Source organism: Crocuta crocuta, unplaced genomic scaffold (assembly GCF_008692635.1).
Source record: "Crocuta crocuta isolate KB4526 unplaced genomic scaffold, BGI_CrCroc_1.0 scaffold19, whole genome shotgun sequence".
NCBI classification, from domain to species: Eukaryota; Metazoa; Chordata; class Mammalia; order Carnivora; family Hyaenidae; genus Crocuta; species Crocuta crocuta.
The window spans coordinates 3,777,444-3,800,492 of NW_027551565.1; the positions used below are offsets into that span (position 1 = coordinate 3,777,444).

Genomic DNA, 23,049 nt, shown 5'->3' on the forward strand with positions numbered 1-23,049 from the left:
AGAGAGAGAGAGAGAGAGAGAGAGGCAGACAGAATCCTAAGCAGGCTCAACAATGATCCCACAGAGACTGACACAGTGCTCGAACTCCCAGAAGTGAGATCATGACCTGAGCTGAAACCAAGAGTCGGACTTAACCGATGGAGCCACCCGGGCACCCCCATAAAATGACACTATTTAAAGCCCTTCTCACAAGGAAGCTCTTGCCGTGAGGGCCAGTGTTTGAGAACCAACTCTCTGGAGCCAGGCTACCTTGAGTAAACCCCAGCTCTGCAGCTTCCTGCCTGTGACATCTTGAGCAAGTTACTTAACTTCTCTGTGTCTCCTATTTCCTCATCTGTAGAATGGTGTTGAAAACCTATTACCTTCCGCATAGGATTACGTGCCAATTCAATGAATTAATACGTGTACAGTGTTAAGAGCTCCTAGGCTATAGGAAGTGTAGCGCACGTCTTATTGGTATTAGTAATTGTTGGGGTCTCCCAGTGGGCTTACTTAATAGATAAAGGACTTCCTAACAGCCCTGCTTCTAGTAAATTGAGATGGATACTTAGCAGTTACCAAGTGCCTATTGTGGGCTAAGTACTATTTCCTGCAATTTCTGTATTTATCCAAAGAGGCATGTTCTTGCACCATTCTTTTGGTGAAGATTCTGAAGTGCAGGAAGGTTGGGCGCCCTGCTCAGCGGCACGCAAGGAGGGGGCAGGGCAGAGCTGGGATTCACACCCCGCTACAGCTGACCCCAGGCTCTCAAGTCCTCCTATGTTACCATGAAGACTCTGTGATGATCGTGAGAGGCTAGGGTGCAGGCTAAGTAGCCTATGGTCCGTTCCTAACCAGCTCTGTCAGCATGACTCAATGACCCTTTTACATGAATGCCAAAGAATTCCAAATACCAGGTACTGAATCAAGACCAACTGAGACCCAGGTGAAATTGCAGAATAAGTGATAATTTGGTTGCCTGTGATCCTGTAACCTCCATAGTTCTCCGTGAAAACACCCTGCAGAATCTACATGGATCCCTCTCGTGTCAGGTGAGAGAACAGAGATACGGAGAGCTATAATGCCGCCCAGGGTCATAGGCAGAGTGACAGCTGGGTTTGGAATCAGGGTCTTGGCCTGCCGGTGGAGGCCTCACTCTACCACCATGTGACACCTCTGAGGTTGCTGATTACACAGGCCCAGTATAAAGCAAACCCTTGAAAGGGAAAATTGGCAGAATACAGAGATCATTAAGAACAAGGGAAAGTACTAGAAAGGCCTTGAAAAGCACCACTTCTTGTATCAAGAGTTACCATGTAGAGGCTTTACAACTTTGTGGAAAGGAAAAAAGGAGGTCTATTTGGAGCTCTTTGTAGCACGTTTGTATGTAGCACTGGCTTAGGACATAGGGAGTGGCACAATAATATCGCTGTCCTCTGATTACGCTTTTAGGAGCATCTTCAGAGTGCTCCAGTCATTTCTCTTGACCAGTAATAAGAATAAAATAAAAACATGGGGGCACCTGGGTGGCTCGGTTGGTTAAGCATCCTACTATTGATTTTGGTTCATGTCTTGATCTCAGTTCATAGGATCAAGCCCTGCATTGGGCTCTGAGCTGACAGTGGGGAGCCTGCTTGGGATTCTCTTTTTCTCCTTCTCTCTGCCTCTTCCCTTCACTTGCTCGCTCTCTCTGTCTCTGAAAATAAACATTTTTATTAAAAAAATTAAACAATATATCTGTACTGGTTTGTGAGGGCTGCTATAACAAATTACTGTAGATGGGGCATGTGGGTGGCTCCATCAGTTAAGTTCATTAAGTCTCTTTTTTAAAATGTATATTAATTTTGAGAAAGCATGTGCATGAAGAGGGGGAGGGGCTGAGATGAGCGGGGAGAGAGAATCCAAGTGGGCTCCCGGTGCTGGGCTGGACCTCACAAACAGATCATGACCTTTGTGAGTTCATGATCTGAGCCCAAATCAAGAGTTGGTTGCTTAATGACAGAGCCACCCAGGCGCCTTGCATCCAGCTCTTGATTTCACCCTAGGTCACGACCTCACGACCTCTCATGGGATCAAGCCCCACTGTGGGTGGAGCTTGCTTAACATTCTCTCTCCCTCTGCTGCATTAATACTTGCTCTCTCTCACTTGCTCTGAAACCACCCCTCCCCCAAACAAACAAAATATTGTAGACTAGTGGGCTGAAACAATACAAACTTACATTTTCCTGATTCTGGAGGCTAGAAGTCCAAGATTCAGGGTATCACCAAGGTTGGTATCTTCTGCAGCCTCTCTCTTTGGCTTGCAGATGGCTGCCTTCTCCGTGTGTCTTCAGAGGCTTCCCTCCATCTGTGTATGTGTCCTAATCTCCTCTTATAAAGACATAAGTCCTATTGAATTCGAGCCTGCTTTAATGATCTCATTTTACTTCAATTACCTCTTTAAGGACTGGGTCTCCAATATAGTCCTACTCTGAGGTACTTGCTGAGAGTTAGGACATTACCATATGAATTTGGTGGGGGGACCCAATTCAACCCATAACAATATATCTCACATCTGCATCTACATTTTTATTTTTTATTTAAAAAAATTTTTAACGTTTTTATTTCTAGGAGAGAGAGAGAGAGAGAGAGACAGTGTGAGCAGGGGAGGGTCAGAGAGAGAGGGAGTCACAGACTGAAACAGGCTCCAGGCTCTGAGCTGGCAGTCAGCACAGAGCCCGACGCGGGGCCCGAACCCACGAACCGCGAGATCATGACCTAAGCGAAAGTCGGACGCTTAACCGACTAAGCCACCCGGGCGCCCCTGCATATACATTTTTAAATTTAGAGTTAAAATTTTTATTTATTTTTGAGACCGAGAGAGAGCGCAAACAGCAGAGGGGCAGAGAGAAAGGGAAACCAAGAATCTTAAGCAGACTCCAGGCTCTGAGCCGTCAGCACAGAGACTGATGCAGGGCTCAAACCCAANACATTTTTAAATTTAGAGTTAAAATTTTTATTTTTGAGACCGAGAGAGAGTGCAAACAGCAGAGGGGCAGAGAGAAAGGGAAACCAAGAATCTTAAGCAGACTCCAGGCTCTGAGCCGTCAGCACAGAGACTGATGCAGGGCTCAAACCCAAGAGCTATGAGATCATGACCTGAGGCAAGTTGGACACTTAACAGACTGAGCCACCTAGGTGCCTGCATCTACATTTATATCTACGTCTATCCTTATATCATTGTCTGTGGGTCTTATTTGAATCCAAAATAATACTAATAATTTTTCCAAATCCTATTATATGACAATAACAGGATACATATCTAATTTCCCTACCTCAATTAGCATGTGGCCTGTTAGCACGAACTTATTAGGAATGAGCATTCTCAGAGCCGACTATCTAATTCCTTGGCTCCTGAGACCTACTGTTCCATTAATGCCGGGAAGGGTGAGCACAGCTGGGGAAGTCACCGAGCTGCTGGCTGGCTGTCAAAGCCCATGTGGTGTCAGATCTGAAGAGGCACGCTGCAGGTAGCCAAAAAGAGGCTTGCCCTCTGAGCCTTCCTCTGGTCTCCATTCTTTGATTCTCTTTGAGGCGGACTAAAGGCGGACACTTGTCAATATCCTAGAGGTGCAGACGTGAATGTGGGGCAATTATTGGCTCCTTTAAAGTAAGCAGGCAGTGTGAAAGTAGAACGTGCAGGATTTTTTTTTCTTTTTAAGGAATCAAGTTGATCCAAGAATTTGGCATCTTCCCATATGCTTTCCTTCCTCCCTTCCTGCCGCCTCCTTTCCTTTGCTTCCTTATCTCGCTCTCTCAATTATTCATACAGTGAGGGCCTGCTAGGCATAAGGCACTGTGCTCAGTGCCGTGAGGGCTAGTCACCTTCCTGGTGACTCAGGGGCTCTCTGCTTTGAATGTTTTGTTCTGATAACCTCATCCCTGCTCTGGTTTTGGTTACGCTTTCAGGGAAACCTGAAAGCCATGTTGGCTAACTGTGCAGATCTCCGGCACTCCCCTGCGCACCCCCCCCGCACCCGCCCACCGCCCGTGGAATTGGCAGCACTATTTCATCAGCCCTCAGCCACCTTCTCATATCTCCTTCTCCTCAGTCAGTGCCCAGGGAAGCTCTGACCCCCCTGGGCCTGTGGAGGTCACCAGGCTCTGTCCCTCCTCCCAGACTGCTTTGTTTTCCTCTTTCTGAGCTGTTCTTTTGATTCCTCCCACTTCTTCCTCTTCTCATCTTGACTCTTCTGATTCACATTGATCATCTCTGATGAGCCGACTTCGTGTGAAAACATAAAGGTTCTAATGATCTGCTTCCTCTCTGCCCACTGTTACTTGTTTCTGGGAACACAGATCCCTTTAAGAACTCCCTCCTTGGAGTCAAGGGGAAAAGGAGGCATCATTTGTCCCTTTTCCACCACCCTCCTCCCATCTTAAAGTTATTTCCCAACCACTGAGCATTAGGTCATATATTTATTTTTTATAAAGTCATGAAGGATTAAGGATAAGCTTCCACAATATGATTTCAACCTTATCTGCAGGTTATAAAACGTTAAGTTTCATCTCTGGATTAGAATCCAAAATAGGCACATATTCTACTTAAAAACTTCATGTATATACTTAATTTGGCTCGGAAGAAGTGGTCAGACCTGCTTTTTTTTTTTTTTTTAATCACATAGACACTGCCAGAATGTGTGTATTCTCCCTGCATTTGCCAACCCCTGGGAAGATCACCTCCCTCCTCTCCTACTAATCAAATTCATGCTCCATGCAAAGTCCCAATCCTCTGTGAAGGCTGCCTGGGCACCCATGAGCTCTCTGCGGTCCAGACCCTGTCTAAGACATCTTTGTACCACAGCAGGCAGCAGAGCCAGGTACCTGGTAGAGATTTGGTAGAAGAGTGGGGAATGAATCAAAGAACTTCTCTCCAGCCTTCTGTAATTCCTCCCTTGCTTAACTAACTCTAGCATAGTGTCTGTACCACTCATTTGAGTGCTGATGTACCTCTGACTTGTTAATTAGCCTCTTTAAGGCTGAATGCTTTGTCTTTCCCACACAGATTGCCTGTTCCTTGAGGACAGTGCTTCGTTTCCCCCCATGTTTCTTTTGCCTAGCACAGAGATGGTGCTCACAAATATGGTCAATATAACCCTGTTCCTTTTTGCTTGACAGCAGTGTCTGTTGGGGACCACATTCAGAAAACTGGTTTTGCAGAAGCCACAATTTTATTGTAAGTGCATCTATAAAAAGGAGTCTGGCTTCCATACATTTCAGACGGAGAGATAAATTGTTATCAGCCAACTGATGCTTGGTGTTGTTCAACTACATTTATTGAGCTGTTGCTTTGCACCTGACACTGAACCACGTGGTGTTTCTGCTTCACATGGATTCAAAGTCGAGAGGAGTATTTTGCTGCCCACCCCTGACCTGGGTGTTGGTCATCACCAGTGGCCATAGATGACAGGTGGGCAGTGTACATGGTCCCAGCCACCTGGCCTGGAGTTTCTGGGTGGTGGTGTGCACCTGCCGCTCACCTTGTGTAGCCCCCTTCTGGGTGCTGCTGAATTGTTGCCTCTTCCCCTCTCCCTGGTCCCCTGAGATCCAGAATAGATTTTACAGCAAGTTAGCCGACTTCAAAAAGTCTGCACTGTGGTTTTTCAGGAGACTTCAAACTTACCGTCTTCAGGAGTAACACGGAAAGGGGAAGTGAACTCTGACAGGGCTAATAACCGGGATTTCAAGTAGTATTTTAGTAAGCCAGTCAGAGTATTCAAGTGCGAATTCACTGGCATGTTCCGTGGCAGAAGCACCTCCACTCTGCCGGTTCCAATTGTTGTGCTGCAGCAAGATTTGGTCTGAATCTGGGCAGGGCCCCCCACCCCCACCCCCTTTATGAGCTGCCCTCCAGATTCTGTTACAGCAAGTGTCTGGTGAAAGGGGTCCTTGCCTACCAGTCGCACACAAAGGCTAGGGGCTCTTTAAAGGGGCCAGCCTGCTCCTCTGTGCAGCTGCAAATCTGTGTCAGTGGGGGCTCAGCCACCCAGGCTTTCGCCTGAAAATGAGTGAAGAGGGGTCTTGAGGAGCTCCCCCACCCCCTTCACCCCTCCGCGACCTCCCGGAGTGGGGCGGGGAGGGGAAGGAGCTGACAGCCTGAGAGTAGATGGAGACCACTGGTCCCCGGAGACCAGCTTGCGATTAGCTGCTTCTTGGATGCTCCGCGCGCCAGTGGAGCATCCTGCCTGTGGTCCAGAGCGTGCTGGCGGCGCATCTTGCGGTATATGCCTGCGTGGATTTGAGCCATCGCCCAGAGGCGAGCCCGCATTCAGACACGGTGGACCGGCTCCGGCAAGTCAGCGCGAATGCTCAGCTTTAGGCGTCTGCAAAAGCCTCCCGACTGCATGGATTGGGCTGTTTAATCAGCCGAGATTATTGCCCGGGGAAGATTTGCGAGCCTGATCCGGGCTCCAGCTGCTGTGACAACTTCAGGGCTGGCTGTTTACTTCTCTCGGACTCTGTTCTGCACCGCAGCCACTCCTGCCACTTGCCCGGCTCTGAAGTCGGCCTCCAGGACTCCTCTGACGGCATCCCCAGGAAGGGGGAGCAAGGAGGGGTTAAAAGACGAGCAGAAACCCCCCCAGCTGCTCAACCTCTCGTGACTGCCTGTGTTCTGGGGTTCTGAGAGGGACCGTGCACTGCCCGGGGAAGCAATGCAAGTCTCCATAGCCTGCACAGAGCACAATTTGAAGAGCCGGAATGGGGAGGACCGACTTCTGAGCAAGCAGAGCTCCACCGCCCCCAATGTGGTGAACGCAGCTCGGGCCAAATTCCGCACGGTCGCTATCATCGCGCGCAGCCTGGGGACATTCACCCCACAGCATCACATTTCTCTCAAAGAGTCCACTGCAAAGCAGACTGGCATGAAATATAGGTATGGATGCAAGATTCCGTCTGCCCGGGGTTTCTGTATTCTATACAGGTGCACTGGGGGACAGTTCATCCGTTTTTGAAAAGTGACTTCCCCATGGATGGGTTGCTTAATTTAGAATACTCAGGTGTCTCTAAAATAGTTCCTTGGGAGAGGGGAAACCCAAAGTGGTTTTGTTGTGCGTGTATGGTATTTTTAAAATGCAGCCCATTTTGTATATTCTGAAGTGTTATGAACCCCTTAGCAGCTATACGAATTCCAGTCTGCAGAGACTAACACAACTGCTGGAAACTGGTATTGTGATCAGGGTAGTTTTTCAACAGCAAAGGTGTTGGTCTTGTTTTATGGTACAGATCGTAGTTTCTGTGATGATACTATTCAAATTAGTTTCCCATCTAGTACTGCATTCTAATTTAGCTTTTGAAAGACCAAGGCAGCAAATGCTCTGCAAGCTCTTAGGGAAGTTTTGTTGCAGGAAGAAATGCCTATAAAGGTAGATTAGATTGAACACTGACATATTTAAATCTAAGTTACCTCCTGGAATAAAATGGAGACCTTCTTGTGAAATATGGAGAAAAAGTCATTTGTTCTAATATGCGTTTCCTCATAAATTCTTAAGCTCCCTCTTCCTCTAGCTTGTTTTCCATAGTTGGAGGCCTTCCTGGTAATAGTTAATGCTCTCTTTAATAGAGAATGACTTAAATTTGATAAGTAGAAAATTTCATTATTCAATTATGTGACTCCTGCCTTCTTGTGCTGTCTGCTTTGCTCTGAGCCTTCTTGGCTTTATTTCTTTAAAACTACTGTGCTTCTAGTCTCAACGTGTTTGCAGAGGTAAAGGAGAGAGGCTAATGATGCAGCTTCCAAAGGCTTTGGTTATTCTAGTTTGCAGATCCAATCTTGTCAGTTACTTTAACTGTCCCTCATCTTTGTTAGGGGCCAGGTTTCAGGATGGAAGGAACTTGATGCAATTAAAATAATGCACACCACAGGCTTCCCATGTGGGGTTTCTGCAATAGGCATTTAAAGCAATTTCTACAAAAGTTACCCTTGAAAAAGTTTCTCCGTAGTGGTACCAGTACTGGAGAGCTCCTTGCAAAAGCACCAAGCACTGTTGTTTTGGTGGATTTTGGAGCCAGTAAGAAAGCAAGCTATGTGTATGGGGGAGGCACTAAAAAGCCATAGCTAAAGATTTTTGCCCCAACTGCAGCACAATGCTAGCAGCCCGACTTCATGCAACTCTGCTTTTCCCAGTGTTTCCATGGGGGGTGGGGGCACAGTGACCGTTTGCTAACGGAGACCGCAGTCTCCAGTGTGTTTGGCATTTTGTATAGTGGCTTGTGTGGCACACACCCAGCCCTGCCCCTAGGGCTCTGCTCTGCATGCAGACAGGCGGCTGTGAGGGAGACTGTCTTCTCAGCAGGGCCTCTACAAATGGGACACTCGGAGATCAGGCAGATCAGAGTCACTTGAATTGTGGGGGCCAGCATTTTAGCCACACCATGATACACCAGAAGAAACAAAGAGAAATAGCCTTCATTTCTTGTGGCAGAGTTTCATAGTTGCTTATGGATTATTGTGTTTATTTACCTTTTCAGAAGGCAGGAGATTTCCATGCAGGTTTTTCAGGTTATTTATACAGCTCAGCTCGGGTTGGATAATAGTCTCTCTTTACAAAGCTCAGTGAGCGAGTAAGATTCACGTGGGCATCTTCCATTTCTGTTCCACTAAGGACAGCTCTTTTCTGACAAAAAGTTAGCCATCTGCGGTTTTCAGTATTCTTAGACTCATTTGTGGTTTATGGTGACTGGACAAGATTCTCCACTTGCCTCTTATTCTGAACCATCTCCCCCATGATGGGCAGGTGGTTCTGTGTGTGTGTCAATGCGACTTCACCCCACTCTCCTTCAAATTCCACTCCATGCCTTTAGGAAAGAGGTTGAAATTCTGCTAAATGTACGCTTAAGGTTGGAGAGAGAGAGAGAGGAAGAGACTAGCTCTACACCTTATAAAAATGACAGAAATGTTGTTATTATCCTTTTCTTTGTCCTTAATTTCATTAAAATATTGTTTGTTATTGATAACAAATAGCAAAAATTTTTTATAAATTGGCTAATTGTGTTTACAATAATCTTCTCATCCTTGAAAATGATTTCCATAGGGATAGCTTAATCTAGGATTTATAAACTCCTTAGAAGATTCAAAAAAGCAGTGTCTTTTCATACATCTTCTTCCCAAGGGGAGGGCTCATAGCTTTTATCAGAATTGGAAAGGTGTCTATCACTCCTTTTTCTTTTTTTATCCAAAAGCCGTGTTAGAGTGAAGAGGTATCTTAGTCAACATATATTTAGTAAGGATTTATTCTGTTTCAGGAACCCTACTAGAACTGGGCTCACAAAGGTGCAGAAAGCAGCCAAGGTTTGGGGCTCACATTCAGGTTGGGGAAGCAGACCACAAGCAAGGAAACGAATACTAATGATCTATTAGGAGACATTCATAGGAAGGCTTTATTTGGGGAAGATGATGGTCATGCTTGGGCTAACTTAACTTCTCTACCTTGAGGCTACTGTCCCTACTTCAGTTCCAGAATTAGGGTTCCATATTGGGGCATGAGTGATAATGTGCCCATATCTGCCATCTATTTGCCAACCCAGGGACTTCTTTCAGGTTCCAAATGTGCTATGTAAGGTGCTACCTGGACATTGAGGAGCTCCTTGTTACAACTCTGATAAAGGAGTAGAATGCCTCCTATTTATCTGATGCTTTATAATTTTTATTTTTTAAGGTTTATATATTTGAGAGATTACAAGTGGGGAAGGGATAGAGAGAGAGGGAGACAGAGAATCCCAAGCAGGCTCTGTGCTATTAGCGCAGAGCCCAGTGTGGGACTCGAACCCATGAACTGTGAGATCATGACCTGAGTCAAACCAAGAGTCAGACGCTTAACCAACTGAGCCACCCAGACACCCTTACCTTATCATTTTGAAGGCCCAAGTCCTATAATAGCCCATAATTACCGTTCATTAATCAGGAACTCATGAACTTGGGATTTTATAAAGAATTAATATATACTTGTGTGAAGCATCTGAATTCGGCAAGAATAAAACATTCAAAGTCGCTTACTTTCGCACCACCATTGTGCAAAAAGCTTGCATATAGTCAACTATTGTTTTAAGGCTGAGGGTTAAAAAAAATCCACTAGAAAAAAATCTGCTGTTCAAAGGCTACTTTCAGTCCAAGAGAACAAGATTCCACCTACCCTTTATCCTGAGGACTATCCTGTATGTAAACAACATAAGACTATTGTGTTTCTTATGGTTTTTACACCTGGGCTTTGTTAATGCAGGAGGGTTGCCTTATTTTAGTTTTGTGTGTATTTTAAATCTCAGAGTTCATCATCCTGTGTCTAACAGTTTGATGTATCCTCTGTAACCATACGTGATCGATGTAGATCTATACGTACCTTTCAACCTAAGAAAGCCAAATCACTGACAATAGACGTTAAATCAGATTTGGTTTTGTTGCTGTTGTTGTTGTTTTGTTTTTGCTTGTTTGGGTGGTTGGGTCTCTTTTTTAAAAATAACTTTTTAGAATGATCCTGCTAGTCTTTGACATGGTCTCAGAGTTTGTCATTCAGACTTGAGCACATTTGTACTGCTGTCTACCCACCCCCATTCTAAAATTGTTACTTTAGTCCTAGAACAATTTAAATATTGATGGACCCAGGTCATCGAGAAAAACCTTATCTGTAATATATACATCCATATCAATAAAACTTTGTGCTGTAATTGTACAAGAAACCGGCTTTGAAATTCTTAAGAGAACTCCTTACAAGAATCACTAACTGTTGAGCAATAATCTTTATATTCCACTTCAAAAAGTTACTTTTTCCAGTTTTTAGGTTAATCACCTTTTTACCATTTTTGTCACTTGAAAATGTTTTTGAAATAAGTATAGATTCACAGGAATTTGTAAGAAAAATATAGAAAACTTCGTGTACCCTTAATCCAGCTTTCTCTAGTGGTAACATCTTATATAGCGACAGCACTTAACCAACTGAGCCACCCAGGCGCTCCTTATATAGCGACGGCATAACATCAAAACTAGTTAATTGGCATTGGCACAATTCACAGAATTTATTCGGATTTTACCAGTATACATGTATTCATATGTGTGTATTCATATGTGTGTATATTTATAGGTCTATGCAATGTTATCACGTGTAGAAGTTTGTGTAGCCGCCACTAGAGTAAAGAGTCAGAATTACTCCATCACCCTGAGGCTCCCTCATGCTACCCCCTTTAAAACCACATCCGTATAACCTGCCCCAATCCCTAGTCTTTGGCAACCACTGCTCTCTGATCTAGCTCCATAATTTTCTTGTTTCAAGAGCAGTTATGTAAGTGGAATCCTACAATTTGTAATCTTTGGGGATTTTTTTTTTCATTCAGTTAGAATTCTCTTAGGACCCAACAGAGTTGTGTGTGTCTCAGTAGTTCATTTCTTTTTATTCCATGGTTTGGATATTTCAGTTTGTCCTTTGGTGGATGAATGGTTTAAAAAAAGTCATGTGGTTGTCCTTATTTTTAGCATGCATTAGATAACTTCAGATTACAACATTATCCTCAAATTCCTTCAGTGCCATTCAGTAGCTGGGCGAATAAAAATCCAAACTACCTAACTTGGCACCCAAGGTCCTTCATGGTGTGGCTTCCATCATTTTTTCCCACTTGTGACTCTGTTCTCCTCTTTCCTCTGATAACCACGTGCGTTATCAGAAGTATCTACTTGAAAGAGGACCCATCTCAGTAGCCAGAACCTTTTTTCTTTTTCTTTTTTTTTTTTTTTTTGGTGCTCTGTATCATTTTCCATTCTGGCCATTCTACTCTAGAATTCTCCTACCTCACTTGATCAGTCAGGCCTCCTCTGCATTCTCTAAGACCCAACACTAGCATAACCTTCTCAGTAATACCTTCCCTGGCTCCACTCCATTTAACATTAAATACTCATTCTTTAATGCCTCCACCGCAACTGGTTCTTACATCTGTTACGGAGATTATTGATGGCATACTGTTCCTATTATCTATTTGCATCTGTGTCTCCCCCATTAGTCTATGAACAGCTTGAGTTTCGGATTTTATTCATCTCTATAACCACAGAGCCTAATCTGGCACTTGACACATGATAGCTACTCGATAAATGCTTGGAAAATGCATGGCTGTATCTGTGGGACATTATGTTACATGCAAAGCAAGAGGGTTGTCTCTTGAGTCTTTACAGTTTGGTGTGACTCGACATGTACACAAAAAGGCTGCATATGTGAGTGATGCAAAGGAGGATTTTTGCTGTAGTTTGGGGAGACCTCATTCTGCAGGGGCTGTAGGGGGGTCTGAGAGTGGTCACATGAGAAAAGCCAGGGAAGCTTGATATTGAAGGAGGAGAAGCACCAAGCTGAGCAGAAAGGAGGAGGGGAGCAGGCTAGAGCAGGGGAGCAGCATGTCCCAAAGACCGCGCAAGCAGTGTTGAGAAATCCTAGAATAGGACAGAGAGTCCGTGCAGGGAAGAGGGCAAGAGAGCATCTTGCAGGTAAAGAGGGGTCAGATTAGGGCACATCAGAGGCCAGGGTTACCCGTTTTAGACATCACGTGAACATCTGCAATGGGGGTTGCCGATTTTTGAACAGGTTGTCTCATTAGTTCTGTTAAGAAAGGATTAATCTGGCAGTTGTTCCAAAAAAAAATTTGAGGAGTTGTAAATGTGAAATAAGAGAATGTGCTTTAATTCCATAGCATTCCCTATTTTTCTACAGAGAATCAGGACTACACAAAAGACTCAGACCAGATGCCTTTCCCATGCCTTTTGCAGGCTCTTTATTAAAGCACACGTGTCATCCACCGTTCTTTACCTCCCACGAATGGTGGGCAGATTTTGAATCAAAGCAATTGAAGTGAAAGATCAATTTTGTCAGCCGATTACGTAAAGGCCCTGAATGTGTGTATGTGTGTGTGTTTGCGCACATGCGAATGGAGAAAAGTGGGAGGAAATAGGTGGGCTGAAGAGGGGGGAAGAGAAGAGCCAGCTCTGTGGCTGTGTTTCAAATAGAAATATTTGATTTTAGTCCAGAGAAGAGAGCAGCTTGGTTATTTAGAACATCAGGGTTTTTTTGTTTTTTTTTTAAGAATACCACTGTCGTTTGCACTGATACCATGGGCTTCCCTCTCCTCCTCAAAGCAAAATGGTGAGAATGGGGAGGTGGAGAAACCTTCCTGAAAATTAGTTGCTGATTCAGTCTCCTAGAGTTTATTCCACCTCTGCAAGACAGCAGTCAGAAGTCTGGCATCCATGGGCTGGTGAGAAAATGGTAGGAGGGGAGGCAGCCTCCCGGAAGTTGTTAGGCAAACGTCGTTCCAATTCCATGACTCTGGAAGTGTGTGTGTGTGTGTGTGCGCGCGCGCGCGCGCCCGCGAGTGCACGCGCACATGCATGTGGCACATACAAGTGAAGGAACCTTTCCAAAGTGTTTCCAGAAACAGCTCATCTTCCAGCTGTAATCTTCAACTGGGTTGTTGCAGATGAAGTCTCTAACCCCAATCCATGCAATGCCCTCCTTCAGAAATGCGCTCCTTTTATAGAAATCCTTTCTTTAAAGAAAATTCTGCAAACGCTTGAACTTGAGGTAATTTTGAGAAATGTTCTGAAAGGAGGGGGAAAAATCCCATTATGTTCAAAAGGGAAATGAGAGTCATATACTTGACTTTGAATTTTCAGATTCATTTCTTCAAATACATAATCTGCCATCAGTATATTCATGAACAGAATGAAACTTAGGTCCAGTGAATCTGATCAAAATATAGGATTCTTGGCTTTTATTCAAACTTCCTTTTAGGAGAGACAACTCCTGTATGAGAAGAATTGAATTCAGAAGCATTGATTCCTACTTCCCAGGAATATTGAAGTCATTCTAATAGTCATTATTAGACTATAATAAAAAAAAGTACTCAATGTGCCAACTAATCATTGTTGTATGTTTAAAAAATGTTTTGGTCACCAGTTTCCTACTCTTCAGAATTAGAAAATAAAGAGGAAGAACTTAAGGCAAAATTTCCATTTCAATACTAAGAATTTTTAATCTTATGTGATCACTAGAAATAAGTGAGTTTGCAATGGATGCTAGCACTGAAGGAACTTTTAATGCCATCTGATTCATTCCTAGTATTTTATACAGAATGGCCGGTTCCTTGGTCAGAGTTACTCAAGGAGGTGATGGGAGGGTCAGGGCCAAAGTCTGGTCTCTTGACTGCAAGGGCAGGATTAGGATTCCTTACTCGCCTTGAGCTTCTACACTGTAGCCTCTTGGTTATGCCCCGTTTTTCAGCATAGGAAAGAAACACAGTACACAAAGTGCTCCTAGAAACGGCAATTTTCTTCTATACATAAGTACAGTTTCTAGTTCAAACTTTTCTTTAGAAGATGCAAAGCCTTATTGTGCAAGAAGAGAGCCAGACAAGCTTTCTTCATCTCTTACAGAATTGTGAGGACCCCAGAGGAGCCTCATGGCTATCTCTACTTGTACGTGTTCTGAAACTGGATGAAAATTAAGTTCTAGAAGATAGTGTGCGTAGTGTCAGTTTCTACAGAATTGGTGTCTCAGAAAGAGACCCAAAAAACCATGGACTCAGATGGGACAGTGCTTCATGTCAACCCCAGATATGAAATGCTTACTGGGAGATTCAGTACTGAACAGACATTACTCTCCTCCATGCTTTTAGAGATTACTTTGAAAGCCTGCTCCTGAGAGTCAGAATCAAAATACATTTAAAAGTCCTCATTGCAGGTTGATTTTCAGTTACTCCTATTGGAAACCAAAACAGAAGCCCAGCAGTGATGCTTTTTCTTGGAATCGCCAACTAGGGAGGACTCTGAGAGCCCTCGCACAGGCCATCTGGCCCAGCCCTCATGAGAAATCTGTCCTGTTTTTCCAATTTGTGCTGTGCAGCAGCTACTTATAAAGGCCCCTAAAGAAATATTGTGTAATCCCCTTTCATAGCAGTCATGAAAAAAAAAAATTGGCTCTTCTTTCTAAGAATTAGAATCATTCATTAAGCTCTGAAACCTTCCAAGGAAGCCGTCAAGTGAAGGTTTCTGAGAACTCTTGTCTGTGGTCTGGACCCTAACGGTTGTGTCGTGTTGGAAAGTGAAGACAGAATGAGGCGCAAGGTGGCGAGGGTGGAGCAGTGAGGCAAAGGGAGGCACCCAGGGGCCTGCTGGAGGATCCCAACCCCCCTGTTGACACCTGAGGAGGGAAATCCCTCCTATTCTGCTCACCTATACCTGCTCACCTGGCCTGACTGTTCTGTTGCTAGACCATCCAAGAGTCCAAAAAAAATTTTTTTTTGACCATGACAGTTCCTTAATGCAATCGATTTGGCTCCTTTCAAGGTGTACTGGAAGCTTCTTGGCCTCTCCCCTATTGAGCTGAAAATGAGCTACCTATAATTTTCTCCTCCATAACTTGAAAACCATTATTAACACTCAGCCTCCTAATTTTCAAGATGGTTCCAGCTTTTTCCTTCTAGATTTCATTTTGCAATTCCCCACAGTAATGAGGACATTCCTTTAAAGCCCTTGTACAATGACTACATCTTCTTTAGCTCACCCAGAACTGGATACATTTTCAAGGAAAGGTCCAGCCTTTTCAGTAAAGAATAGCAAGGTTCACCTAATAACAGAAACCCGCTCTGTCCCATTGTTTGCATTTCATGGCCATGCATACTGTTTTTAGGAGGAAAATCAGTTTTAACACTTTGAACTAATCTTTAGAAAAAATTCCCGTGAAGTAGGTTTTAAAATTCTAACTTATTAGAGTTGTGGAGGATGACTATGCTGATACATAGCAACTTTTATCATTGAGATCATTTGCTCTAAGGTAACAATAACAGTGGAAGTTTCTTGGGTTAAATAGGTGCAAGTCTGATCTATAAGATTCAGCAGTAGTTGGGTATCCAAATAGAAAAAACTAATAGCTTCTAATAGGATTCACTTGCCTTTTGATATACTCTTACAGAGAAGTTTTGGTTTCTTTCTTTTTTTTTTTTTTAATCTTCCAGGTTTAAAGATCAAGGCAATTGTACAGAACCACTATTAATACAAGAAAAGTTTTCTGTGTTGATAATGAACATCTTCCAAGACAGTGGCCCTGAAGGGACTTAGCCATAGGAAATTCCAAGCACAGTGCTCTCCATGATGAGTTTCTATCCAGTAGAAGGCCCATCTGGCTTAACAGAGCTCTTATATAAGAAAAGCAAGCTTTTTCCTGAAGAACATATGCTAATAAAGCACATTCTTTTCCATGTCTTTGAACTTAATTTCCTCTTTAAACTTGGTTTTTATGTTACTGGGTTTTTGTTGTTAGAGTCTTTGGCCTGAGACCACAGCAACAAGCTGGTTGTAAAAATCGACTGTGTAAATAACATGGCTTTAATGAATGCTACTCTCTCAACTCAAGGACCAGCAAAGAATTCCTCTGAGGCGTTTTGATGAAAATAGGCCTTTTGACTCACTATTACTCCATTACCTACCTCCTCATTCACAAGTACCTCTGCATTATGGAACCTTTGCATTTACTGAAAAGACTGGAAATGCTCAGGGAGTCTTTGTTTGATTTCACAGGGTTTTCATCTTGATGGATAGAAACCAGTTTTTGTCCAGTTTTAAGAGCAGATCTATGAACTACTTAAACTCAAATAAAAGGCGGGAGTTGGGAAATTCATGGTCTGACGTATAACTTCTCCCTTAATCATGGCTTCTCTTCCATTTGCAAGGGAGAAGTTTGGGGTTTCACTTTTACCCAAATACAAGTCCTCCCAAAGCCATCTTCTGAAATCAGGAGGCTCCGATCATAGTCCACAAAAGCCCTGGGCCACTCCTTACCCAGGCAAGTGTGTATTTGCCTGATAATTTGAACTTCAGTTTGAACTTCAACTGAATTTGAACTTCAGAGTCCGGGAAATGTTTCCCGCAGGCTTCAGCAGGAACTTCTGCAGTCTTGTTTTATTTTTATTAAAATATTTTTATTTTTGAGAGAGAGAGAGACAGTGTGAGCAGGGGAGCGTCAGAGAGAGAGGGAGACACAGAACTAAAAGCAGGCTCCAGGCTCTGAGAGCCCAACATGGGCTCGAACCCACGAACCGTGAGATCATGACCTGAACCGAAGTCGGACACAGTCGTTTTCTGTTGCTGCCACAACCAACTATCACAGAGTTAGTGCCTTCGCCAACAGTTCTGGAAGTCAGGAGTCTAAAATCAAGGTGTCAGGAAGGTTGTGCTCCTTCAGGAGGCTGCAAGGTAGAAATTCATGTCCTTACCTTCTCCGGCTTCTCGAGGACACTTGCATTTTGTAGTTTGCAGCTTGTTCTCCAAAGCACATCTTTCCACATCTGGTTCTGTTTTCACATCTCCTTTTCCTCACTTTGATCCCCATTCCTCTCTCCTAGAAGGACTACTATGATAGCACCGCTAATCCAGGATAATCTCCCCATCTCGAAATCTTTAACTGAATCGCATCTGCAAAGTCCCCTTTACTACAAAGGGTAGCCTATGCATAGGTTTCAGAAATGAGGGCATGAACAACTTCAGGGGCTGTCGTATAGCCTACTGTAATGCCGTGCCGCTATGTTATGCAAGAGAGGGGAGAGGTAAAGGCACCCACGGTATCAAGCATTACATCCTCCTTACTTTCTCTAACATCTAAGCCTGATGTAGGTGAGGCAAGACTGCAAAAGGAATAATGAGGTCACTGAAAATTCAGGGCACTGGGGATTTTCTCTGTGTATGGCTACAGCTTAGGTTTTCAATCCGAATAAAAATGCCTATTCACAACATATAGCTCCAGTGTGAAAAAGTTTAAACAGTATTATCTTGGCCTTGACAATTACTATAATGGCAGTTATTGCTTGAATCTGCTCTGCTTATAAGGCCCCTCAAGGTAGCAGCTAACTGGATATATCCCTTTTCGCTTTATTTTTTTTCCCTTATGACCTAAGCACAAATGAAGAGATTTGGAGGTGGACATTAATAGAAAAATTAATGGATAGGGGCACCTGGGTGGCTCAGTCAGTTAAGCATCCGACTTCTGCTCAGGTCATGATCTCAGCCAGGTCCTTGGGTTCGAGCCCCGCATTGGGTTCTGTGTTGACAGCTCACAGGCTGGAACATTCCAGGATTCTGTGTCTGTCTGTCTGTCTGTCTCTCTCCCCCCTCCCCCCCCCAACTTTTTCTCTCTCCCTCTCCAAAATATTAAGTATATCTGCATCCAAATTTCATAACTAATCAGTGAGATGTGAATCTCCCTCCTTCCTATAGAACATGGGATGGCAGGAGCTGGAGCAACGTGTCTGTCTTCCTGACACGATGCATCTGTGAGACTGCACATCCTCTAACAGAACGCAACCCTTCATAGAACTGCTGTTCCTACCTTGCTAATGTCGCAGCAGCCTTGTGGGGGAGGAAGGAAGGAGTTTCTTACAGGGATGTGAAATTCTTTTTCTGAACCCTTCTATTAAATATTATTCTCTTGTAGCCATTATGTTGGCCAGTCATTTTAATCACAGAAGGCTTTTCTTCACAAAATTTGCATATATTCTGACACAAATTTTCTTTTCTTAAAAAATTGTTTTAAAATGGTTATTTTTGAGAGAGAAGGACTGAGGGTGAGTTAGGGGAGGGGTAGAGAGGGAGACGCAGAATCTGAAGCAGGCTCCAGGCTCTGAGCTGTCAGCACAGAGCCCGATGCGGGGCTTGAACCCACAGACCGTGAGATCATGACCTGAGCCGAAGTCAGATGCTTACACGACTGAGCCACCCAGGCGCCCCTCTTCTGACACAAATTTTCAAATGTTGTAATCTCTTGCCGTTCTCCTCTGTGAATCTCTGTCTCACATACCAGTAGAGGAAGATAGTTGATCTTCAGTTCTTTCCATCCCCTTCCAAAGTTCCCTCGCTTCTCCATCAAGGCCTAGAATAGTGGGCTTTGAAGATAGTACTCTTGGTGCCAAGTCATCCAAATCTACATACCCTTTCTTGGCATGCAAGCATCAAGTACCAGATTGTATCAAACTGGGGGAGAGAGATTAGTGGGCACAAAGTGAGCTAGAAGAGAAGATTCAATGGGAAGCAGGGACCTTTGGGAATTCAGAAATAGGGAGTCGAGAGTTAAAATGGCCAGATGAGGTTTACTGGAGGCTATTAGGGAGGCAATGCTCAAATGAGAGGGAAATGAGGGAGTGGCCTCTTTGGGAAACTTGCAAGTCATGTACTGTGCGACCACCCTGAACTCTAGAGCTGGACACAAGGCATGTGTTAAAATGCAGTGGTAGAGGAAGTAATTCTAAAATGGGAAGGGGTGGGGGGGGGTGCCGTGGTGGCTCAGTTGGCTGGGCATTCAACTCTTGATCTCCGCTCAGGTCTTGATCTCAAGTGGTGAGTTCAGGCTCCATGTTAGGTGTAAAGCCTACTGAAATAATAAAATGGGACTGTTGCTGGGCAGGTATTGCTGTATAACCCCTCACAGGGCTGGACAACTCCACCTGCATTTCCAATTCCATCACATCACTTTGTATAGATGTAATGGTGTATTTAGAGCCACCAGTGAACACCAAGCCCCATTCGTAGTAACTTGAGAGCAGGGAGGGGAGGAGCCTGACCTATCTTTGTTATCCCCTAAATTATTACCAATAGGGTCTGTATTCTAACTTGGAGAAGACATTTTCCTAATATACATACAAGAGTGACAACATTGGTTAATGTTGACCAAAGGAAAAAAAAAAAAACCCAACTGAAGTCTGTTTTTTTCCACTACTGAACTCTGCCTGGTTATAGGTCATTGATGGCCACTAATGAAGCAAATGTGATGAGCTTAGTAAGTGTACTACTTCCATTTCACTTTTTTAGCAGGAAGGCATACAATCACATTATAATATCATCGATCAAAGTATTTGACTTTTAACAATGGTTAGCTTCAGCAACAGAAATATTCATAAAATGTTTATAGTTTTTCTTGGTTATTGCTGCCAAGGATGTTAGCCATTTGACCACTTCATATTTTGAGATGGAAATGCTCTGTGGAAAGGGTTTAACAAAAGACAGAGTCATTATCAGAATGTCTGAATAACATTCTTTGTCATGAAAATCTTTGTTGATTGTCTCATGCAAACATTTTAACCAAAGAATTGAAAGAACTTAATATTGTTTTTTATCTTTGAGGAAAACTTTGAAAGGCGATGGCAAGTAGTGTTATGCCCTTTTTCAGTTACAGCAACTGAGGCGCAGAAACAAAACCTAATGACATATTGTGCGGTCTAAAACACCAGGCTTTTGGTTTCAATTTTAAGTTCAGACAGCTTCTGGCCAGTATTTTCCTATGGTGACCAGCATATATTTATGCCAGAGGTGACTCAGTACAAAAAGAAATCTAACATTGGCAAGTGACATTTCTGGACAAGATTCTGGTTTCCCTTGTTGGCATGAGGCAGTGGAGTGGTCCAGGTGCTTGGTGTCCTTCATTGTTACTCTATCTAGAAAACCAGGGCAAAGACAGGACTAGAGCAGTATAGTAGCACAAGGAATGTATACTTGAGCTCGGGGCTGATCCCAGAATCCATAAGCTGATAGGAAGTTCAGAGATTGTGGGGTTTTTTTTGTTTGTTTCTTGGGTTTTTTTTGTTTGTTTGTTTTGTTTTTTTGGTATATCATATTATTAGGAATTGGTCTTCAGTGGGAATAAGTACATCCTTAGGTATTATTTAGGTAGGTAAAGTTACATGCAGCTCAGGGAGGAAACACATATTTTATACTTGATTTTTTGGATAAATACTTGTCATAAATATTTAGTTCAGCAAGGGGTGTGTGTGTGTGTGTGTTTAAGGTACAAACAGAAAACATGGATAAGAGTGATTGGTTCCACGGTCTAGTAGCTAAGGGCACTACAACATTGTTTACTCAGCTTTGTCTTCACTAGCAAATTACTTCTCTGTGCCCCAGTGTCTGTAAAATGGACCAGGCAATCCTTTATGGGGTTGTTTGAAAGATTGCATGAAATAATGTATGTAAAATATCCACTGTTATCTATCATAACTGTCAATACCAATAACACAGGGACAAAAATAGATGAGGCTCTAAAGCATATGGTGATATCATTGCAGAAGGCCTTTTTTAAAAGTTCTTTTGTTTTGGCATTAGAATATTCATATTTTAATAATTCCCAGTATAGCACAATGTCTGGCTTGTTGTAGGTGACCAATAGAAATTTGTTGGGTGGGTGATTGGAAATGGAAAATGATTCCATGTTCATAAGCTTCAAAGGATTCCATGGGGTTGTATTCCAGTATAACTCTCTTGACTTTTTGTGCAGGCTTCATTCTCTACCGGACTTGTCCTCTTGACGGTCATGAAGAGTTTTCTTTCCTTTGATGGCAAGAATCCTATCTGCTTTTGACCTTGGCTGCTGAAAAGCCTGACCTATGCTTGCTGTCCCCCATGGTGTGTGTTATATCTACTTAGACCTAGCCGTGTATCAGAAAAGAATGTAAGGCGATTCCTCAAACTGCATGGCTTACAGGAAAGAAAACTAAAAATGGCAGGGTGGAGAGGGGAATTAAGGATGCTTGTAACATTTGTCTTAGTCTCACCCTTAACAGTGCACATGTCCTTGAGAAGCATCTGCTGGCCAAACACTGTGTTGTTACAAAAGGCAAAAGTGCAGCCGTGTTCAGGGTCCTGAGGGAGAATCATGCAGGGACTGCCTGAGTCTCTGTTTTTGCTGTTTTTCTGCTAAGAATATGGTCTGTGTAAGATGGTGATTCCTGAGCTATCACTTGACCCTCTACAAAGAAGGGGACATTGAAAGCAAGGTGGTTTATATAACTATATTCCTTATGGTAGTAAATGGATTAAGTCATAAAAAGAGACTACCTCCTTGAAAATTGTACTTTGGAGGCAAATTATTTTTTTTAATAGTTTATTGTCAACTTGGTTTCCATATAACACCCAGTGCTCATCCCCACAATTGCCCTCCTCCATGCTCATCACCCCCCTTCCCTCTCCCCCAACAGAGGCAAATTATTTATATTGACAAATAATATAAGTTTGTATCAGTCAATTAAAATATGTGATATAACAATTCCAAACCTCCTTCAATGACTTGGATTTTGCATAAAACATGATGTGTAAGTGGAGCTGGCTGAATCTTATCAGGCACATCCAGTCATGCTGGCCTTTTCTCAATGGCTGGAGCAACCTGAGGGTCTGAATTCCCTAAGGACCTAGGTGGCAGGACCACTTGATACTCCAAATCCAGATCCAGTCCTTCCAGCCCATGCTGAGCTTTCCTTCTGAGATGCATGAACAGAGACACGATCTTCTGGCTTGGTTGCAGTGGGGGCAGATATGGTGAGACCATTTAAAGATATTAATATGTGGTTTCTCCCTGCATCTCTGCATTTTTTCCTTTGTTCAAGCAAGTAGCTTCTGCTTTCTTATTTGCAGAAGGTGCGGTTTTTGTTCCCAAAAGTCTAGGTTGCTTGAAGAGAGTCAATTTTTGTTTTTCTTTTTTTGTTTTTTTTTTTTTAATTTTTAATATAGTTTATTGTCAAGTTGGTTTCCGTATAACACCCAGTGCTCATCCCAACAAGTGCCCTTCCCCATGCCAACAACCCAATTCCCCTCCCCTCCATCAGTCCTCAGTTTGTTCTCAGTATTCAAGAGTCTCTCATGGTTTGCCTCCCTCCCTCTCCCCCAACTGTTTTTCCCCCTTCCCCTCCCCTATGGTCCTGTTAAGTTTCTCCAGTTCCACATGAGTGAAAACATATGGTATCTTTCTCTGCCTGACATATTTCACTTAGGATAATACCCTTGAGTTCCATCCATGTTGCTACAAATGGCAGATTTCATTCTTTTTCATTGCCATGTAGTATTCCATTGTATATATAAACTGCATTTTCTTGATCCATTCATCAGTTGGACACTTAGGCTCTTTCCATATTTGGCTATTAGCACATTCTTATCGATGTTTGTGATTGTCTTATGTATTTGGGTGTTTCTGAATTCAGTGCATAGACATTTATACTTGTTAGCTCTTCCTGATGGATAGACCCTGAAATTATTAT

General features: G+C 43.3%; 1 protein-coding gene across 1 annotated transcript in view; it reads left to right on the forward strand.

Moving 5' to 3' along the window:
- Positions 1 to 6,416: 6,416 nt before the first annotated feature.
- Positions 6,417 to 23,049, forward strand: part of KCNAB1 (potassium voltage-gated channel subfamily A regulatory beta subunit 1) — a 269,277-nt gene continuing 252,644 nt past the window's right edge. The window contains exon 1 of the mRNA XM_077750098.1: positions 6,417 to 6,892. Within this exon, the coding sequence (XP_077606224.1) occupies positions 6,672 to 6,892 (221 nt within the window). The 5' untranslated portion in view covers positions 6,417 to 6,671. The remainder of the gene's footprint in view (positions 6,893 to 23,049) is intronic.